At 36.9% G+C, this 21,482-nt stretch overlaps 1 protein-coding gene across 3 annotated transcripts in view; it reads left to right on the top strand.

Moving 5' to 3' along the window:
- dab2ipa (DAB2 interacting protein a) overlaps positions 1–21,482 on the top strand; it is a 112,765-nt gene that overhangs the window by 36,097 nt on the left and 55,186 nt on the right. For all 3 annotated transcript variants that reach the window (XM_065248374.1, XM_065248373.2, XM_065248372.2), the window contains exons 2-3: positions 6,559–6,665; positions 17,287–17,405. In XM_065248374.1, coding sequence (XP_065104446.1) covers positions 6,559–6,665; positions 17,287–17,405 — 226 coding nt within the window. The remainder of the gene's footprint in view (positions 1–6,558; positions 6,666–17,286; positions 17,406–21,482) is intronic.

Below are 21,482 nucleotides of genomic sequence, written 5' to 3'. Positions count from 1 at the left end.
CTCGCTGCTCAGATTTGATAAATGTCTCGAAGCGGCTCAGTGAATTTGGGCAGCTGATGAGATTGGTAAAGGCCTGCTGAGAAAGATTTGGAGATGAAAGGTTCTGTAGACTCGGCAAACACGAGATGATGGCTGATGTGAGATATCTGCGGTCTGTCATGGCCTCACCTGAACTCCTCAGCCGAAGACCAAAGAAGTTCTGCCAGTTCCAGAACCTCAAAAGACTCGAAGTTTGGCTCTGTGTCTGTTTCACAAAGTGATTGATGCTTTAAGACATAGCACATTAAACATCTATGTATTGTAAAGCTGCATCAGCTCTTCTCATCGTCTTAGTTTGATTGACAGGCTGAGTTCCAGGCATTAAGTATTATACATCTAGGAAAGGGGCATGTAAGAGGAATGACCTCAGTTTCCTTTAATACCTGAGCTTTGGCCTGAACAAATGAAGCTTCAAACCCTTGATGCCCTTTGCACTCCAATATAAGAGTTTTAGGTTTTATTTACTGAGCAAAACCTGTTTTTATAAGACAGACCTTTCGGTCAGCTGAGCAGAGGAGAGTAGAAAATATAATGAAAACCTTTTATCGTAAATGTCTTGTAATGCCTCAATTGTCTACATTAATTTTCAACTGCATAAATGTACAGTAAGTTACTGGATTACATTGCATTACGTTTATCCAAAGCGACTTCATTTATACGCAAACAACAGTTGTTGTAAATGTATCTTTATTACTTTTAAGCCTTAGTAGTGCATTAGAGTGAAAGAAGTATTTGCAGGTGTCTCTGGTCTTCATCTAACCAAACCGAGGGGCGTGTAAAGATTCATTGCGTCCTGCTGTGACAAGCTGAGCCAGACTTGAAGAAAGGAACATGCATTTAGATTAAGAGAAAATGAGACAGATCTGTGAGTTATAGTCCCGCTTGAATGCTAAATGAGATCGTAGCACTTCTGTGTAATGACAAAGTCCTCTGTGAGATCAGATGGAGGACAACGACACCCGGGCGCAGACGCCTCGTACACGCCTGGGTCATGTATCTTGTTCAGTGTAGATTAATAGGGCCGCTCGCATCAGGCAGTTGTGCTGTTTGTCTCTGGTGAATGAGCCACTAGACTGTGAATTTATTTATTTAAATGGAGCATTGCTTGCCTTTTATTCTTACTAGTATTTATTTTGAGAAATGTTTATTTTATGAGGCTAAATTTTACACTTACTGTATATGATGTAACATGAAAGCAACAAGCGATTTGTACGTTGCTTTGTTTCTGTTTCTGTGGTGGTGTGCTGGGTAGCCTGCTTACCATATTATACAACCTCATTGATCTTCAATCTAGCTTTATATAACTGTATTCATTTCACACATATATAACACAGACCGATATAACACAAATGCTGGTTTAAAGCAATAGTTCACTGAAAAATCAACCTTTTTTCATAATTAATTCTGCTTGCCATTCCAGATGTATACAGTATGACTTCCTTCAAAAATAATTTTTTACATAAGATTTACGCATGTAATGTGACTCTTGTCGAAATGAAATTTGTGACAATACTGTTTTTAATGACTAATAATAACATTTGCCTGATCAAAAATGCTCATTTATAAGAATACATGTCAGACGCACTTAGAGGTTTTGCATCTGAGCTTTTCATATATTGACGACATTTTATATTGGAATGTTGTCATGTTATCTTGTTAACATGGTGAAGCTCCAAAAAGCACATACACCCATAATTAAAGTGATCCAAATTACATAATAGTAATAATAATAATAATTTTTTAACAAAATCTCAAAGTGTTATAATCAAATTTTTCAAGTCATTGACAACCGGTGTGTTAAAGGAAAACACCACAGTTTTTCAATATTTTACTATGTTCTTACCTCAACTTAGACAAATTAATACATACCTATCTTTTCTCATTGCGTGCACTTAATCTTTGTACGGCGTGTCGTAAACGTGTTAGCATTTAGCCTAGCCGCATTCATTCCTTAGGATCCAAACAGGGATGAATTTAGAAGCCATCAAACATTTCCATGTTTTAAAGACTGTTACATGAGTAGGTACACGAGTAAGTATAGTGGCACAAAATAAAATGTGGCGATTTTGTTAAGCGGATAAAAAATGAGAACTACATTGGATGTCGGAAGAGCACTTAGTTTGCAGCACTTCGACCTCGGTGCAAGGTAACATCATCACTCCTGACTACTCACCCTCTTGCTCAAACTTCTGTCCATATTTCTGCGCCCGTCTATATTATTTTGTGCCACCATACTTACTCGTGTGTAGTGTTTGGTGGCTTCTTAATTCATTACTGTTTGGATCCTAAGGAATGAATGGAGCTAGGCTAAATGCTAACACATTCACGACGCACTGTACAAAGATTAAGTGCATGCATTGAATAAAGATAGGTATGTATAAATTCTTCTAAGCTAAGATAAGAACACAGTAAAATATTGAAAAACTGTGGTGTTTTCCTTTAACATAGGATTTCTGAAGTAAAACGATAGTTGTGCGGGAAAACAAATAATATTTTGAGCTTATTTCAATATAACGATTAATATTGTAAACTTATCATTGTGGTAAGTTTAAAATATGTCAGTACATTGATAATGGGAAACATGCATGTGACAACTAGTCATGTGGGTACTGTAAATTCTGAAAAAGATTTCATATTTAACTCCTTTAGTTTTGTTAACCAGATAATGAGACCTCAGTTGTGATCTCTCTTCTCCATCCTGAAAGTACAGCGAGGACATTTCCACGGCAACACGTACACTTAACTTCTGTTGTCTTGACAGCATGTTTGCTTTGAACAAATATCAGCAGAGCGGTCAAGAGTTCAGAGGTTCCTCGAGCCCCTCTCAATATGAAAGCGGTTTATTTTCTCGACACTTCAAAAGCACTCGGCTTTAAGTGGAGGATTGTGGAGACGTCTCCTAATTGCTGTTTCATGTTTTTCTATTTGCTGGCATTTTATCTATCATGACCACCAAACAGTTTAGTGGTGAAAGAGATACTGAATCAATTAACCATTTTGCGGGTTGTAATGACATTGTGTTTATCATTTAGAGCAAACTGCTTTTAAAGTTTTTAGTCAGTGAAGAACATTGAGTGGTGTTTTTTACTATTGCTAAAGTTTGCTTTATGAAAGGACATACAATTCATTGACAGAATGCAAAAATGAAAAAAATGATTTCTTTTAAAGCATAACTAAACCCTAAACCAACATTTTTTAGTTAATGATCTGTAAGAATGGGTCTTTATTTGTGCTGTTCATTGATTTTAGTAAGTTTTTTGACATTTGGATATAAAGTGTTTCAATACTACAATGTATGGTGTAAAACGTCTTGAGTGCTGCCCTCTTCAGGTTGAACGGTGGCTACTGCAGTTGAATTTTCCTATTGGATGTTGGGTCCAAAAAATACCTTGTGACGTAAGCAGGTTCAAGCTCACCACACCCTTGTTACGATCTCACCACACAGTTGGTATGAGCTAAGTTCGTCCCCTCTATCTCCGTTGGGATCTGCCCACTTTTTTGCATTTTAAATATATTGCCAGTGGGTGGAGTCAGGCTCTTACCAGGGGTTAAGTTACGCTTTAAGGTTTTTTCTGTGTTTTTTGTTTACAATGGGAGTGGATAGTGACCCCCCTGTCGAAGCTTCAAAGGACACAAAGTTTCTCTCATTATACCATGGGCTGTTGAATGCTTTATTCAGATTGGTTGAGAGGTGTTCCACGGGTATGCATTATTTTTCGATAAATGCACACCTGACCTGTCAAATGTATTAAAATAACCACCAGAGCAATGTCTGTGGTAACCGTGGTATAGGCATAATAATTGACTATGGTCCTTTACATTATGTAAGGAATAATTGACGAAGGCCGTTGAATTATTCATAAATAAAATAATGCACACCCAAGGTGGTACACCATAGTTGTGCATTATTTTCGGAAAATTGAATGGACCAGAGTCAATTATTACATTTATACCACGGTTGCCACAGAAAATGCAAAGACATTGCTATGTTGGTTATTTTAAAATATTTGAAAATGCAAAGACATTGTTGGTTATTTTAAAACATTTGAATGGTAAGGTGTGCGTTTTACAGAAAAATAATCAACACCCATGGATCATTTCTTATCCAATCAGAATAAAGCATTTAACAGCCCTGTGCTACAACTGAAAATAATGCACACTCGTGGTGTAACGGCACTCCGCATCGCGTCATGCCGCATTATTGGGTGTGCAATATTTTCTAATAATTCAATAATTTCTTATATGACTCCTGTCATATTCCTAGTGTCATGAAGACACAAAAAAGGGTTGGTGAAAAACAAGCAAAAGTCACCCCTGGTCTTATGTGCACAATTCTTCAGTGCTTGTTATTATAAAACACTCATTTTGTCCATGTACAAAATCTTTTATCAAACCATAATAGCTTTCTTCGCCTTTGAAATGATTTTTCTGCTGAAATTATGTAACCAAGACTGTGTGAGCAGTAAAAATAATAATATACAATAATATCATAGCCTAAAGGGTTAGTTTACCCAATCATAAACATTATCTCAGCATTTACTCACCTGCTTGTTGTTTCAATCACATTAATATTTAAACCTTATGTGCTGTATTGTTGGAGTTTATAATGCAAGACAACATATGAAGAGTTTAGATGCAAAACCCTCTAAGTGTGATAGTATATATATAAGATAGTTCTTCTATGGCATCGTGAAGCATTTTTATTTTACTGTATATTAAACAGTTAACCAATAATATGTTTACTAACAAGCATCATAGTGTATTGCTCATAAAACCATTGTATGTGTCTTTGTTTACAAGCATTGCATTTAGGTCACAAATCATGTGATCTTGCCTGCATGCTAAACATATGCATCAAGATGTTGTGATATCAACACGATACGCAAGAGCTTGTGTTTGAGATTTCCCTCCCATGCATTCCAATCTGTTCATATTTTTATGATTAAATTACTGAAACACACGCTCATACACAGACTGAATTTTCATATGTCGATACCTCTGCAGGGAGGTTAGTCACTCTTCTTCCAAAAACTAAACAATGACTCAGGACCGGATGGCAAAACAAATCCATGCAGGAATCCTTTAATCTTTGAGTTACTGATTGATTTCTCTGATGCTCTTTGTAGATGTTACTGAGCAGAACAGCAAGCAGATGCACACACGGGTGCAAGCATGCCAGGCTTTGTTAAAAAGTGGGGAGCAGTTCGCCCCCAAAACCAGACTCAATTTGATCTTCTCTGCAGTATGGGAGACTTTTTAATTCAAATAATTCAGGCACAGGAAAATTGGTGACAGAAAGAGCTCCAAAAATAGTTCTTCCAGATCTTGTTAGCGATGCATCTTCCTGAGTAAAATCCGAAATGATTCAAACTGTACAAAGAGAGAAACAGTAGGATGTGCCCCATAGATTTTGTCTTTTAGGTCAACTGCATTGACTTTCTCATTTGGTTTTTGCACAAACACTTGTTCTCTCCTTATTTCCATCAATCGGGCAGACGGAGATACAGACATGCAGTGAATGCCAAGACTGTCTGACAGCTTGTTTTAGGCAGAAATTCAACCATCTGGTTATGCATGATTAAAGTGTGTGACTGACAAAGTAAAGCTTTTACAGAAACAGAATATCAGGAAAATGTGAGGGTGGCCCTTTTGGTTTGAGCCAGTAAGCAACCACATGAATTAAGTTGTTTTGAATGTTCACTCCAGAGTACATTTGGTTGGTTATTCAAGGCTCAGCCAAGATCCGCTAAAACTTCTCATATGTTTTAAAAGGCTAGATTTGGGCCTCCTTTACACTGTAAAGTCAAAATTGGATCAACTTAAGAAAAACATGCTTCAATTAGTAATTGGTGAAAACAGTAAAGTTTTCTAAACTTAAATTTTGTCACTTTAAGTAAAAAATGTAATTGAAAAAATATTTGTAAATATTTAAACATTTTCAACTTAAATTCTTCACTTAAAATGAGAAAATTTAAAATATCATGAAAATCTTTTTCCATGTTTAAGTGCTGTAATTGGGTCCCCAGAGCTTCTGTCAACCTAGAAAATGTGAAAAAGATCAACCCAATAATTCTCTGCAATCATGTGAAATTTGGCTCCCCCTGTAATGTCAGAAAGGGATCGTACTGCCCCTATCCAACCATAGCACTGCCATTTAGTGCCGAGATCAGCTCATTTGCATTTAAAAGGACACCCAAAAATTGCACATTTTTGCTCACACCTACAAAGGGGCATTTTTTTTTTTTTTTTTTTTTTTATTTAGAACCGTTTTTCATATAAACATAAAACAGATGAAAGAATATGGAATGTATACAAAGACATACTATACACAAAGAAAAACAAAAAAAAGGAGAACCACCCCCCACAAACAGGCACCAGATATAATAAACACCTTAAACAAAGACATACGTAATCAAACAAAACAGAGTGAAAAAATACATCCAATTACATAAATGCTCAAACAGATTCAATTCTTAAAAATATATATGTTGGTGTTTATTTTTTTTCTTTCTGATTTAGAGTCACACACTGACCGGGTGGGCCGTCGACGCAGCATGCCTGGCGCTACAGTGGACAAAGCAGCGGTCGGCATGGATGCTGATACATCAACACCTTTTAAAGTCACGGTACGCATTTATGAGAATTTCACAGTTGATTTGTAACTAGGCCACACCATCTTTACAACACAATTCCAATGCTCTGGATGACAGCATTTATGTGGCACACGTAGGGCCCTATCATACACCCTGCGCAATGCAGCACAAAGCACGGCGTAAGTGTTTTTGCTAGTTTCAGCCTGGCGCAGTTGTCATTTTTGCATTCAGCGTCACATTGTTTAAATAGCAAATACATTTGTGCCCATTTGTGTTCCCATGGGTGTTCTGATCTGAAAACGAGGTGTGTTCAGCTGCATTGTTGGTGCGTTGCTATTTTGAGGCAACTAAAATAGACAAAGCCATTTGACCAACTAAAACCTGGTCTAAAGTATAAAGTTAATGGTGCAATATTGTTTTTGTTATTTAAAGAGCGCATTAGTAATATGCCCCTATAAATGGAATGACAACACACATTTGCTTATCACACACATAGATGCGCAGCAGCACACAAACGTTTTAAATATAAAAAAAATTAAAGGACTAAAATGTAATGGATCATTTTTGAGGAGCGATTATAAGAAGGCATAAAGAACTGCTTCACCTGTAGCCTAGTTAGTAAGCAGATTTTTTTCTTATAAAAAGTGCTAATATTGCATTTTGTTTTTTATGGTACCCCTCAGATTTATTGTACATCATGACTTTGTACCTTTGGATGTGGCGAGAAACATTTTTAAGGAATATTTTCCCAAAACACTCAGGGTGCTTTTCCATTGCTTAAATGGCTCTCCAAATGTTTAGAAATTATTTATCTCTTGTTTGTTACAAATAAAGTATATTTACATATGCAAATCTTTTTTTGAGCATTTTTGTAAATTCTTTTATAAAAAACTTTACAGTGATCATGCATCATACTTGTCAGTAATTAAAACACTGCTTATTTTTCTTCATTACTGAAATAATGACGTTTAAAGAGAATCAAAGCTTTGATTACAGAAATAACTATTTCAATAAATAAAACACAACCCAATTTTTTAACATCAATCTTAAACTGGTTGTCTTCTTCCTCTGCTTACAGTTTTTCCGCCGCATGTATATAGGCAGTCCGCCTTCGCGCGAGCACAACAGGCTTTTAAAGGGGATGAGAGATGAGACTCTCATTGGTTTATTGAATGTTACGCCCAAAACACACTTACTACTCATTACTAAAATAGAAACAACCCTTTTAGACTGTAAGCCAGGCGCACAAACCATTTTTCCTGTGGTTAAACTAGCAAAAATGGATTCGGAAACGCCCTTTTATGCTGAGTTTACACCAACCGCGTTTCAGGCGTCAAAATCGCGTCTACCGCGCGTGCTTTGCCGCTTGAACAATTTGGATGCATTCGCGCTTGTAGAGCGGCGTAGACGTGCGGAAAAAGCTAGCATTTGAGTGCTATGCGGTTGTCTGTTTGCAAGATGACTGATGTTGATTGTGCATTTATCGAGAGAGTTACCAGTTTGTATTTGGTAACCTTACTATAGGGGGAAAATAAACGACGCGGGTCGATAAACGTCACATGATTCAAAAGTGAAGTGTGTATTACAACTTACCAGGTTGCCCAATGTCCTCACTGACACTCTTCCAAGCGAGGTTTTTTTTATTCCTGTCTTCTCTATAGGAATAAAAACTTGTGTCATATAGCTCCGGGTGACTGCTTATAGACAATATCAAGCGTTGGGTGAATGAGTGACTCCCGGCGGGGCTGCCACCACAGCAGCAAGCAGGCTCCTGATTCGTTAATGCGGCGCAAAATTCCTCCAAAGTTAAAATTTTTTAACTCGCCCATCAGCCGCAAATTCGCGTGAACTGCAAAATGCACAAAAAGCACCATTCGCGCGTACCGCGCACAATGCTCAATTCGCGCCTTTCGCACGAGCTTCACGCGCGAAAGAGACGGAAACGCGTCTTCCGCGCCGAATGCCTCTTCTGCGCCGCGGGACCTCCTGATGCGCATCAACGCGTCTTCACATTGACTTAACATTGAAATCACTCGCGCTTCACGCCTCTACCGCGGTTGGTGTAAACGCAGCATTAGACTGTGCCCCATGCGCTTTAGACCATGCGATTAGAAAGTTAAAATAAAGGCCATAGTGTTTATGACTCTTAAAGGATTGACAAGAAAAATAAGAAATATGCACTTTTAAATCACAACTTCTCGTCTATCTCCGGTCCTTTAACATGCCGGCGCAAACTCACGTAATTGCGTAGTGACATAGAAAGGTCACGTGTTATATATATGAAACGCACATTTGCGGACCATTTTAAACAATAAACTGACACAAAGACATTAATTAGTATCATTCGACATACAACAATTATCTGGATTTTTTTAAAGAAAATTTACTAATCCTTCAAGGTGCAGTCACACTAAACTTTGAGTATGTGAATATTTATCGAACATTGCAGCGAATATGGATTATGGAGTGCTTTGTCCACCTGTCTCCATGTGATATAAATTCACAGGTCCGAGTTCACCACTTTAGTGTGCAGTGAAATGAGAAATATCTTCACACGAGCATGCATCTCCAGTCTGACGCATTGCATGCTTATAGATGAAAGTCAGTGGAATGAAAAGTGTAGTGTGACCACCCCTTAACATGGGAGTCAAAGCACTTGTACAGCAGCCAAACTGCTGTGAAGTTTGTTGCTCTCTGTTACGAGGTTAATCCCAGCAGTTGTTGTTAGTCGAGTAATACAGGTGTCATCTCACAGCCTAAAGAGAGATGGCAGGGTGCAGGTACATCTGGGGCCTGAGACAAGAATCATCCCAACTAATGACTCCCTTCACAGATAAGTGAGCAACCCGGTCACGGCTGGCTCTGACGCCCCAGGTCTCCCTACAGTACAATATGAGGAGAGGATTACACAGCTGGATAAAGTTAAGCTATTGGTTTATAGACCTGAATGTGTATCTAATGTGTTGGAGGAGATGAGATCAGTCCTGGCTGATGTGTGCTGTAAATGAGACAGATCGAAAGGGAATCTTACTGCATTTCGCTGCGATGTAGAAATGCCACGGGAACAGCTAGCATTGCCCTGGCATCCCTGTGCTTGTTTCATGCCCTCTCGAGAAGGGCATTGTTTAACCCTTCATGCCAGTCACAGGTGATGAGGTGTTCCTCTTGCTCAATTCCTGCTGGGACGTTGTTTCCTTTGGTCTTTGTCCTTGTGTTTCCAGTGAGGAATAAAGAAACAAAATAATTCCTACAGTATCTTGCACAGTGACATTGATTTAATACAGTAGTCCCGTGAATCTCTTCCCCAAAAGCCTTGTTGTATTTCTTCCACTCTTGTTTACCACCCAACCAGAGACTTCAGATAAACAGTTATTCATTGCTTTCAGTTCACCCACATGGCTTAATTACATAGCTAACCTAATGACAGGACCCATTAACTGAATCAGGGCAAAACGGCTCTGTGTTTGTAAGCACGCTTAAATGTAAACGCCCCTCGTGCATGTCGATGAGTAGTGTGTTTGGCCCCCGCAGGGCCACGAGAGAGTCCCGCTGTCTCCGGTGATGTATGCCGGAGCGTGCCGAACCAGGATCCATGCTAATTGAGCAGGATCCTGAGCTTGTTGAAACAGAAGGAGGGAGGGCGAATGTTGGAGGGCGTGCTGTGCGGACCACTTTGAGAACCCTGAGAGAAGTTCGATACCTCTGCGATCGTTATGAACCCGAGGTTACAGATTTCTGGCTGCTAGCAGAACCGATAATGATATTGGATGCATTGTTTTAGCAGATGCTTTGGGCACAGTCTGAGAGCTGAGAGTATGGTAAGGGTCTGATAATGGACGTTATGCTTCGCATAACTACATGCGCTTGGCACTCTTCTGCAAAATAAAAAACATTGTCTTCAGAGTAATAAAGAGTTGTTGATAGGGAGACATCTGGCAGATTTGGCACGAGAGGCCTGTTGAATTATTGTCATTAAATTAGATGCCTTGCAGGAATGTTTATCTTGCAACCTTGGTACATTGGCACGATACAGATGAAAAGCAGATGACTTCATTTCAGTGGTAACGGTGAGACTGACTTGTTGCTTGTTGAGACACAACTGCAGGGAATGCTTAACCCTTTCAAGTGTTCCAATTGTGTAAATTTAGCACACATTTTTATCCGACGTGCATTACAAGGTATGCATTTATTAGTATGTGAGTTCCCTGGGGTCAAACCCATGACCTTTGAGCTATAGCTACAGCTATACCATTGTGCTGCCTTAGAACTGATCCATCTTATAGGTTTCATCAGACACACGCACATTGTTGCAGTAATGCGCCTAAACTTCCAGTGAGTATTTATTTTTCAGTCTGGCTAGTGGCTAAACTGATCTCTGAAACAAATACCTTGTCGAAAATGAAATGTTTAGGTTTGCTAAAGATGAGGGGAGACGACTATCACAACTGTGTGGTTTGGCAGCCAGGCAAGAATTAAAGGACCTGTAGCTTTTGTACAGTAGTGTTAGCTCAGTGTAATATTTGATATGCATTAGATATAATATACACTGTCAGAAATAAAAGTACAAAAGTTGTCACTGGGACAGTACCCTTTCAAAAAGGTACACATTTGTATTGTATTATCCTGCTGGAAGTACCCATCAGAGGTTGGGTACATGGTGGTCATAAATGGATGGACATGGTCAGAAACAATGCTCAGGTAGGCCGTGGCATTTAAACGATGCCCAATTGGCACTAAGGGGCCTAAAGTGTGCCAAGAAAACATCCCCCACACCATTACACCACCAGCCTGCACAATGGTACAAGGCATGATGGATCCATGTTCTCATTCTGTTTACACCAAATTCTCTACCATCTGAATGTCTCAACAAAAATCGAGACTCATCAGACCAGGCAACATTTTTCCAGTCTTCAATTGTCCAATTTTGGTGAGCTTGTGCAAATTGTAGCATCTTTTTCCTATTTGTAGTGGAGATGAGTGGTACCCAGTGGGTCTTCTGCTGTTGTAGCTCATTCGCCTCAAGGTTGTGCGTGTTGTGGCTTCACAAATGCTTTGCTGCATACCTCGGTTGTAACGAGTGGTTATTTCAGTCAAAGTTGCTCTTCTATCAGCTTGAATCAGTCGGCCCATTCTCCTCTGACCTCTAGCATCAACAAGGCATTTTCACCCACAGGACTGCCGCATACTGGATGTTTTTCCCTTTTCACACCATTCTTTGTAAACCCTAGAAATGGTTGTGCGTGAAAATTCCAGTAACTGAGCAGATTGTGAAATACTCAGGACCACACCCTTAAATGCATTGAAGCAACTGCCATGTTTTTGATTGTTTAGATAATTGCATTAATGAGAAATTGAATAGGTGTTCCTAATAATCCTTTAGCTGAGTGTATATACAATGGTAATTAATCTGTCGTTTATTTCCCTTGTTATTCTAAATAAACTACTGTAAAAGGACTATTGATTCTATGTGGAAGTCTATCTGAAGTTTTATTTAGTCCACAAAAGCAATTTGTTTATTTTGTTGTCTTTCTATAGCATGCAAGCATCTCTTAAAAATGCTGTCTACGTAGGTAGCTCACTAGAATTTGGACAGCGCCCCAGATTTTCTCTGGCACTAGGACTGGTGTGACTAACAATCTTGCAGTTCTGTTAGAGCAGGTCATGACAGGGCTTAGCTTTTTTTGTAACAAACCGGGTTAAACAAAATCAGACAGGCCTCAGATCTGTATGTATCGGCATCGAAATGTTTCACGCCGTGTGTCGTGTCGGCGCATACAAACAGACAGGCACACAATTAAAGCTGTCAGACACAAACTGGCAGGCATGGACACAAGAGGGCAGAGAGAGGCCAAGCATAATGATTACAGGGTGTAAGGGGGTGAGGAGGAGGCAGGTGCAGAATGCAGGCTCAGCAGCTAAGCATTAGAGGAATTCAGCTCATGTACACAATGGACATAAAGGAATTCATGGACCTGCATACTTTAGGCTGCTGACGGAGACTATTAGACAAGACGCTGGCATTTTAATGCATGTTTGCCAACTAATGAAACACCAAAACATGGCCAGTGCAGATATTAGAAATTTGTAAAACGTTTAATTTCAGTCCTTGATTTTACTTCATGAAAGTTGCATTAATGCATATTTTTTGCTTTGTTATTTTTGTTTTGTCTGGTAACCATTTGGTTAACGCAATAAGGTACTCGAGGCTGTCTTGTATCGTGAATAAGTCACAGCTGAAGGGGTTGCATTGACTCCACATCGTATCTTGCCTAACAACATTGGCAACCTTTAAAACTAGTAATATTTAGAATAGTGCTGCGCAAAAATTAATTGCGATTAATCACATACAAAATAAAAGTGATTTTTTTTTGCATAAAATATGAGTGTGTGCTGTGTGTAATTATTATGTATATATAAATACACATCACATTCATTTAAACATTTACATGTGTGTGTGTGTGTGTGTGTGTGTGTGTGTGTGTGTGTGTATATATATATATATATATATATATATATATATATATATATATATACACATTTTTATTTATTCTATATTATATATAAACAAAAAAATTATATATAAATAAAAATGTTCTGAAATGTATATATCTACATGTCTGTGTTAAAATAAACATTACATATTACACACAGCACAGACACATATTTTGTGCAAAAATGCACTTTTATTTTGTATGCGATTAATCGTGATTAATCTTTGCACAACACTAATTTAGACTATATTAGTTTTCCATGTGTATGTTTCGTAACAACACATTCTAATTTGAATCCAGTTTTCAGTACATAATAAAATAATGATAAATAATACAAATAAAAAGAGAAAAGTATTTTTGGCAACTTGTGGTTTTTTGCTAACTCCAGGGCTCTGGATAGTAATGTGCACTGTAAAAATTTGTTTCTGCTTCTAATGTGTAAGTATAAATAAATTGGCTGTAGAAGTCATTTTAAATATTTTATAGACTAGTGATGAGTTGCAGTAACTTTTAAAGTTAAAATTGTTTCAATTATACCGAAAAAAACAACAACTTGTAAAATGTACTTTACTTTTTTAGCACATTTACTGCTTTTTTAAAGTACAACTTACCTATTAAAATAAAAAAAAATCTACTTAATAATGCATGAAACATTGGTTAAATAATTATGTAAATGTCACTTAATTATTTTTATTTTAGAAGTTAGATTTCTTTTAATCGCTTAGGTAATGTCTATTACTTTTTTTGAATATTGAAGTATTGCTGTCCTAAAAATATTAAATAAATCTTATTTACTGTTGTATGGTAGATTGTATTTACTGTTTGTTATTTTCTTTAACATAGTTCTAAGGACTTAGTTACTCTTAGTGTTATAAATGGCATTATAACACAAAATGCATACTGACTATAAGTCAGTCATTGGATAAACTTGATTTTCCACAGAAACACACACAAAACTGTGTGTTTGACATATTAACACTGTGGCGAGAAATACAATAAAATGTTCTGAACAGGGGTTATGTATAGAAACACTGATTTCTCGAATGTTAACTTTACAAAATCATCATTTACAACAATACATCTTCAATAATATAATATAAACTATAATACATTTTTAAACAAATATTTAAGTAGTTAAAGTTCTTATCCGTTCTTATTCTGTGAAAAAGCTAAATATTCAGGCGCAAAGTATTGTGCAACATGTGCAAATAAATTTTAGTTAATTTCACTTGAATGTTTTACTTTAATGGATTTTAATTAACTCAGATTTTTGACTTGAAAGTGCTGAAGTTTTTGATTAAAATGTACTTAATTGTTTTAGGAGTATGTGCAGTGACTATAAAACAGTTAAATAATACAAGAAAATATATAATATGACTTACTATTGCCACACAGTTAATTTTGTACATTTAATTAACTGTGTATTTATTATCATTTTATTATCATAAATCTAGTTCTATCAATAAATGTTAATATTACTATTTAGAAATTTTAAGGGGATAATCTTAATATATTTTACTACACCAAAAAGTTTGTTTTTTCAGTGTATTTTGAGTTAATATAAAAACATATGCTGTCGTAACGTATATGTATGATCATCATATTAACTTTGTCTTCCCCTCATCATTTACATAATTTTATATCATATACAGTTGGGTTTAACCAAACAGTGATGTTAATATTTCAGTGAAACTTGTAAATAATATTATCAGCATAAAAAAATCAGTGAAATTTACTTAATTATAAACATACAAAAAGAAAGCCTGATTTACAAAGATCTCAATTTTGTGTGAATCAGTAAATTCAGTCACATAAATCAGCAGTATGTTAATTCTAACCTAATTTAAAAAGTATCATTTTAAAGGGTGCATTATTGAAATCTTTTCGAACCGTGAAGCAAGTTTTGTGAACTTTCTCAAGAAAGCATTGTTTTCAACCTGCAGTGTCATTGATCCACATTGTGGATGCAGACTCCTGTTGCATGTCTGCTGCAAACAACAGCATCAAACAGATCTCTTTCTTCACCCTGACTCACTCCATGAATAATTCCACTTGGAATCTAGACAAATGGCATATGTTATGCGGAAGATGCACCAAAAAAATAGGGAGTTGTAACATTTCGATTACTCCAAAGAAGAAAGGTTTGCTTTAAAGGGGATATTTCACAAGACTTTTTTAAGATGTCAAATAAATCTTTGGTGTCCCCAGAGTACATATGTAAAGTTTTAGCTCAAAAACCATATAGATAATTTATTATAGCATTTTAAAATTGCCACTTTGTAGGTTTGAGAAAAAATGTGCCATTTTTGGGTGTGTCCTTTTAAAAACAAATGAGCTGATTTCTGCACTAAATGGCAGTGCCATGGTTGGATAGTGCAGATTAAGGGGCGGTATTATCCCCTTCTGACATCACAAGGGGAGCCAAATTTAATTACCTATTAATTCACATGCTTGCAGAGAATGGTTTACCAAAACTAAGTTACTGGGTTGTTCTTTTACACATTTTCTAGGTTGATAGAAACACCAGGGACCTAATTACAACACATAAACATGGAAAAAGTCAGATTTTCATGATGTGTCCCCTTTAAAGTTGCTTTGATATTGGATTTTCGGAAATGCAATTATAATCGGATTTCAAACCACATAATTGCTAAATATGATATGTAGAAAAAACTGATTTATACTGACAGTGTGAACAGTCAAAAAAAAAAACTAACGCTTGGCTATGTATACTGTGTTAGACTTAATGAGACATGCATTTATGTATTGCTGTTCTTGTGTTGTTCAAATTGCTTCTTTTGTGTACCTCATCAACCCAGTCTCACCCCATTTCGTCAATATTTGACGACACTTGACCATTCGTCAATATGTGACGCGGAGGGTATACCTTTCGCGTCATTTTTTGACGAACTGGGGACTTCAATACTATTACGTCCGTTGCATTCTCTTCTCCTATTTTCTTACCAATTTCGCGTCGGTTTAGGGTTAGATTTACATAATGACATCCCTACCCAAACCTAACTCTAACCCCAACGCCAGGTGACAACTGTTTCTAACCCCAACGCCAGGTGACAACTGTTTAATTTCGCGTACACTGTTTAATTTCGCGTACACGGTTTAATTTTGCGTAATCTAACCCTAAACCGACGCGAAATTGGTAAGAAAATAGGAGAAGAGAATGCAACGGACGTAATAGTATTGAAGTCCCCAGTTCGTCAAAAAATGACGCGAAAGGTATACCCTCCGCGTCACATATTGACGAATGGTCAAGTGTCGTCAAATATTGACGAAATGGGGTGAGACTGTGTTAACCTCATTTGTAAGTCACTTTGGATAAAAGCATCTGCTAAATGACAAAATGTGACAAGGTCTATTGTATATAACATATTTTGGAATATTTTTATGATAACTAAATAATTTATTAAACTGAGTTTACCAGAAGTTACATTTGTTCCACGAAAGCCGTTTGTTTATGTTGTTACTTTTAAAACCGTCTATAAAGGAGTCTTGTTTGTTAACCTAATCAAGACGTCCAAGTACAGCAGTATTACATTTGGTGGACGAGCATATGTTGGTGCCTGTTTTGGCCCTTGTATTCCTTCCTGTTGGTCCCCAAATCATTAGTTTGTTCCACAACAACCATTAAGCAATTTAAATTCAATCAGACTTTCATTTATTCAGCAGACCTCGATTCACCTCCGGATCATCATGATTATCCCACCTGCCTATAGCCCTCCATAAAAATGCATTGCCTGTTTGTCTTCTCCGATAACATTCAAGCATCTCACACAGACTTTGGTCTTTCGAGAGTAATTCAGGTCTTTTTAATCTCGTCCAAATCTTTACAGCCTCTCAAAAGCACCAGCTCAGCGCTCCTTCGGTGCACCAGTATTTTCCCCCTTTCCGTGCCAGCCAACAGTTTCCATGGTAACAGCAGCTTTAAGGGGAGTATCACATCAGCGGGGCTTCTTCAGCCCATCGCGCCATGAGCAGATGTGTGCGCCGTGCCAATCGCACAGCTATGCACGCTTCAAACGAACGCTACGGATGAGAGCGAGACGTAAATCAGAAACAGAAAGATAGAAATAGCATCGTTGTGCAGACATGACTGCTTAATGAAATTTTGTGAGTAATTTTGCCCTCTGGTCTGGTTTTGTACTCAGGGCTTCCTAAGCCGCAGATTGAAGGGTTCCATTAAACGCACCAAAAGCCAGCCGAAGCTCGACCGGCACAGCAGCTTCAGGAACATCTTACCGGGCTTTAGGAGCACGGACAATGACAGGTAAGGTAAATCGCCGGCACATACACCTGTATGTGTACACATGTATATTCTGTTTGTGTGTAAATGCTTGCTTTTTGTTTACAGGAACATGTTTATGTTGACAGATGTCCAATGTGTGTAGTCAAATCAGTTATGAGGGAGTTTGTGTTAATATTTTGATTTTGTTAAATATAGTGTATTTACATTAATCATCTGTCCTGAGCAATCTGCAATACATTTTTACTGTGGGCATTAATAATGGCCTGGCGAATTGTGCACATGCTCCAATATGGCCCTAAGCTGTGGTCCTGATGTGAGTTTGAATTCCGTTTGTCATGATCTGTTCTTCCTTTCCTATACCTTTTATCTATTGTAAAGTGGTTAAATGCTTTTTAATTAAGTTCTTTATGCTTGGCAAATCTTTGTTTTCAGCTCACATTTGTTCTTAAATCATTTATCGGGTTGTTCTCTAAATGTTTGGCTTCTTTATTCGTCTCTATTAGGATTGTTTAGAGTCAATTATTGCAGTGCTGAAATGTCTGAGTCATCTTTCTCCCAAATGAATTGAGAGCACAGAGTGAAGAAGTGAATTGGATTACTCGGAGGATAAATGGTTTGGCTGGCTTCTAATTTGCAAGAGATAGCTTGTGAAATATTCGGCCAACTAAAGTTGTTCAGGCTGTCGAGAGAAGAAATATAAGGCTCCAGGATTCTGGGTCCATACACTTTAAAAAATGCTTTGTATTTTTTTAAGCCAGCATTATTGCGTTAAAAACGAACTAACCTGATCCACTGCGTTGTAATTAAACCTATGCCAAGTTGTTTCAAGCCAAAATGTTGTATTGTTGTATCCTTTAATGGGTCAAAGATAAAGATCTGTGACTGGGTTTGTCCATTTTTGACCCAACGCCAGCATTTTTTAGACTAGGTGAGACCAGGGAAGAGTACTATTTTTCAGAAAAATTTAATTTTAAAAGATAATGTTTTAGATATTTTTTGCTGTGATCATTAACTCACAAGTGTTGTCTATCAATACCAGGGGAAATTATGAACAAATGTAAAAAGACTTCAGTATAATTTCTCTTTGAACATGAGTAGCGCATTGTTACTTTTGACCTCCTCAGCTGGGACAAAAGTAACACACAGGTGGGTCAAAAGTAACACGACAAAACAAGATTTTTGTGTTACGCTTGCTTTTAGTAAATATACATGACTATGACCTTGTTTATAGGAAACTGCAAACATATTTAGCCATTTATTAATAATAAAATTACATTTTCAGTTTTATCCAATGTTTTAAAAGCAACCTGACAGTATAAACTTGAATTGTTAAAAAGAAAAAAATATTAAGTTTGAACATTATGAAATTAAATTAAATTAAATTAAATTAACAATATTAACAGTTTTAACAATAGTTTTATGTAAAGAACAAACCAAATCTACATTAATGTATTCATTTAACTCTTTCCCCGCCAATGGCGAGTTGTCTCGTCAATTAAGAGAAAACATTTACATAAAAAACGTGTTCCTGATAAATTTTAATCCCAATTTATAAAAAAAACTAGGGCCGGGACTTTAACGCGTTAATTAAGATTAATTATTTACACAAAAAATAATGCGTTAAACATTTTTTACGCATTTTAATCACACTTATTTTTGCACCGCGGAACATTTCTCATTGGATGAGTTTCGGCGGACTGATTATACTGGAGCACCAACTAGCGTTCATGATTTCAGACAACATCAAACCACAGTGAACATGAACGAAGAAGCTGATGAGATCGCTTTGGTTGGCCCCGTGGATGGGAAATTATTTTATAAAAAACGAACGAATGGAAGCGTCGATAAGAGCATGGTTGTGTGTAAGCTATGCAACAAGGAATTCACATATCACCGCAGCACATCGAGCCTCAAGTATCATCTCAATGCAAAACATATAGCAGCTAGCGTGGACGTTAGCCCGACTCCGAGTACAACGGCTTGGTTGAACAAAAATAAACAATATTTTGCTGTTTAAGCTTATGTATTCAGTCATTATTTATGGTATACTAAAAATGCATGTGAAAAAATAACTTCTCAATGTTCTCAGGTCCAATATTTATATGTGATTAAAATGTGATTAATTTCGATTAATTAATTACAAAGCCTCTAATTAATTAAATAAATTTTTTTAATCGAGTCCCGGCCCTAAAAAAACTGAAGCAAAAAAGTAATTTACTAATTTTAAACTCTGTGTATGTTTTTATAATCATTTTGAATCTAATCTTTAACAAAATTCCTTCACAAAAATGCAATTATTTCAGCTTTTTGCTAAAAAAAATATATTTTTAAAGAAACATACCCATATTTAAGAGTTTAAAAGCAAAGAAAAAATATAGATAGGATGAAAGTTTTTTTTCTGTTTTGTTTGTTTGTTTGTTTATTGTTTGTTTGTTCGAAAGCAGAGGGTCTGTTCTTTCATTTGATATATTTGTATGTTTAGAGATTTTTAGAAGAAAATTTTCCTGGAAGGAATTTTTGTGAAAATCACAAAAAATGCAACTTTTCAAAAAAGGCTATCAAGCCATTGGGTTGAATTAACCCACATAATGTTTATATTTAACCAACAATGGGTTAACATCCCTGCATAGGTTAAATTACAACTCAACGGGTTGGGTTTTCCCTTTTTGACCTTGTGCTGGGTTGAAAACAACCTAGCATTTTTTAAAAGTGCATTATAGATGTATTTCGTGATACTTTTAATGTGCTTTTTATCATTTTCATACCTTTTCACTTTAATTATTTGGTAAAGATGCTCCAAGGTGCACTTTTTTTGCTGTATGTAAATCAAAATAACCAGTTTGGAGTAAGGTTAGGGTGAGCAAATACATTTTAATTTTTGTGTGAGCTGATATTTACACACATGAAATGTTCAGTGATCTGTTTACTGCAAAAATCGTGCCTTGGTTCCTTCTTTTCTCTTGTTATTTTGGGCCTTGTATGTGAAAGTATAATTTTTTTCCAATAAGGAAAATCTCAAGAGTGCATTTTCTGACATGGGAATTTGTTGAGTCACTCCACAGACCTGTGAACAACACAGCGACAATGCCAAAGACTTTTTTTATCATCAGCCTTGTGTTTGTTGCTGTGGTGTTAGCAGAAAAAAATGGCCTTGGTTGTCCAGAGATTTAATGCCTCATTACATCAGCTTATTATCCTGGGAGAGAAACTCCTATCGTCTTCATGGCACTAAGGTGTGTGCATTAGATATGACACACACACACACATTTTTTTTTTTTTTTTGAATGTTGTGCCAGCATCTGTACCAGTGTGACTGTGCCTGTCCCCAAAGGTTATGGGTCATTTCACCAGATTGTTCAGCTTGTCTGGACCTGACGTTTGCAAAGTCAATGTGAAATATTTCAGATCGCCCCGTGTTCTGTGTGCCAACGTGTAGCATCAGTGTGATCACCGAGTTCGATTCCCGTCTCTAAGGGTCCTTTGCCAATCCCGCTCCCCTATCCACCCAACACTTTCCTTTCTATGCTCCACTATACTGTCTAAATAAAAAATAGTTCAAATAAGGTCAAGCAGTGTTTTACAGTGCTTACTGTGTTACTAATGGTACTGAAATTGCAGACTTCCTACTTTGTGGTTTTGATTTACAGACTTCTCCAATCCAAGGTTTAGATGTTAAAAGGACAAGACATTGGATTGAATTATTGCATTGAATTTGCAGCATTATCCGTCTGCAGTAAACAGCGTTGGGAACACTGATGCCCAGCCTCAGAAATGAATCTGTGGTTTCATGCATTATGAACTCCATTACTGGACATGTTTGACCTTTCAGGCTATAACTCCATAAAAGCTTCCATTTAGATATCTGATGTCCTTTTATGTGAAGAATAAGCTCTTAAGCATCCAACTGTCTACTCCAAAAGGTTTATTGATAAGCTTATACATATAAACCGGAAAGAAAGGGAAGAAGAAAAGATGTTGACAACTAGCCCCGGTCTTCCCTGCCTCCGTCTCATATATTTGTGGACCTCTCTTTCATTAAAAGTCAATCCATTCTCTTTAATAATACATGACTGCGTTGTCACTATTGATTCACATTGA

The sequence above is a fragment of the Paramisgurnus dabryanus genome, chromosome 11, assembly GCF_030506205.2.
Source record: "Paramisgurnus dabryanus chromosome 11, PD_genome_1.1, whole genome shotgun sequence".
In the NCBI taxonomy this organism is placed as follows: Eukaryota; Metazoa; Chordata; class Actinopteri; order Cypriniformes; family Cobitidae; genus Paramisgurnus; species Paramisgurnus dabryanus.
The sequence above is the reverse complement of the archived record's forward strand: the minus strand, read 5'-3'. Positions and strand labels throughout refer to the sequence as shown.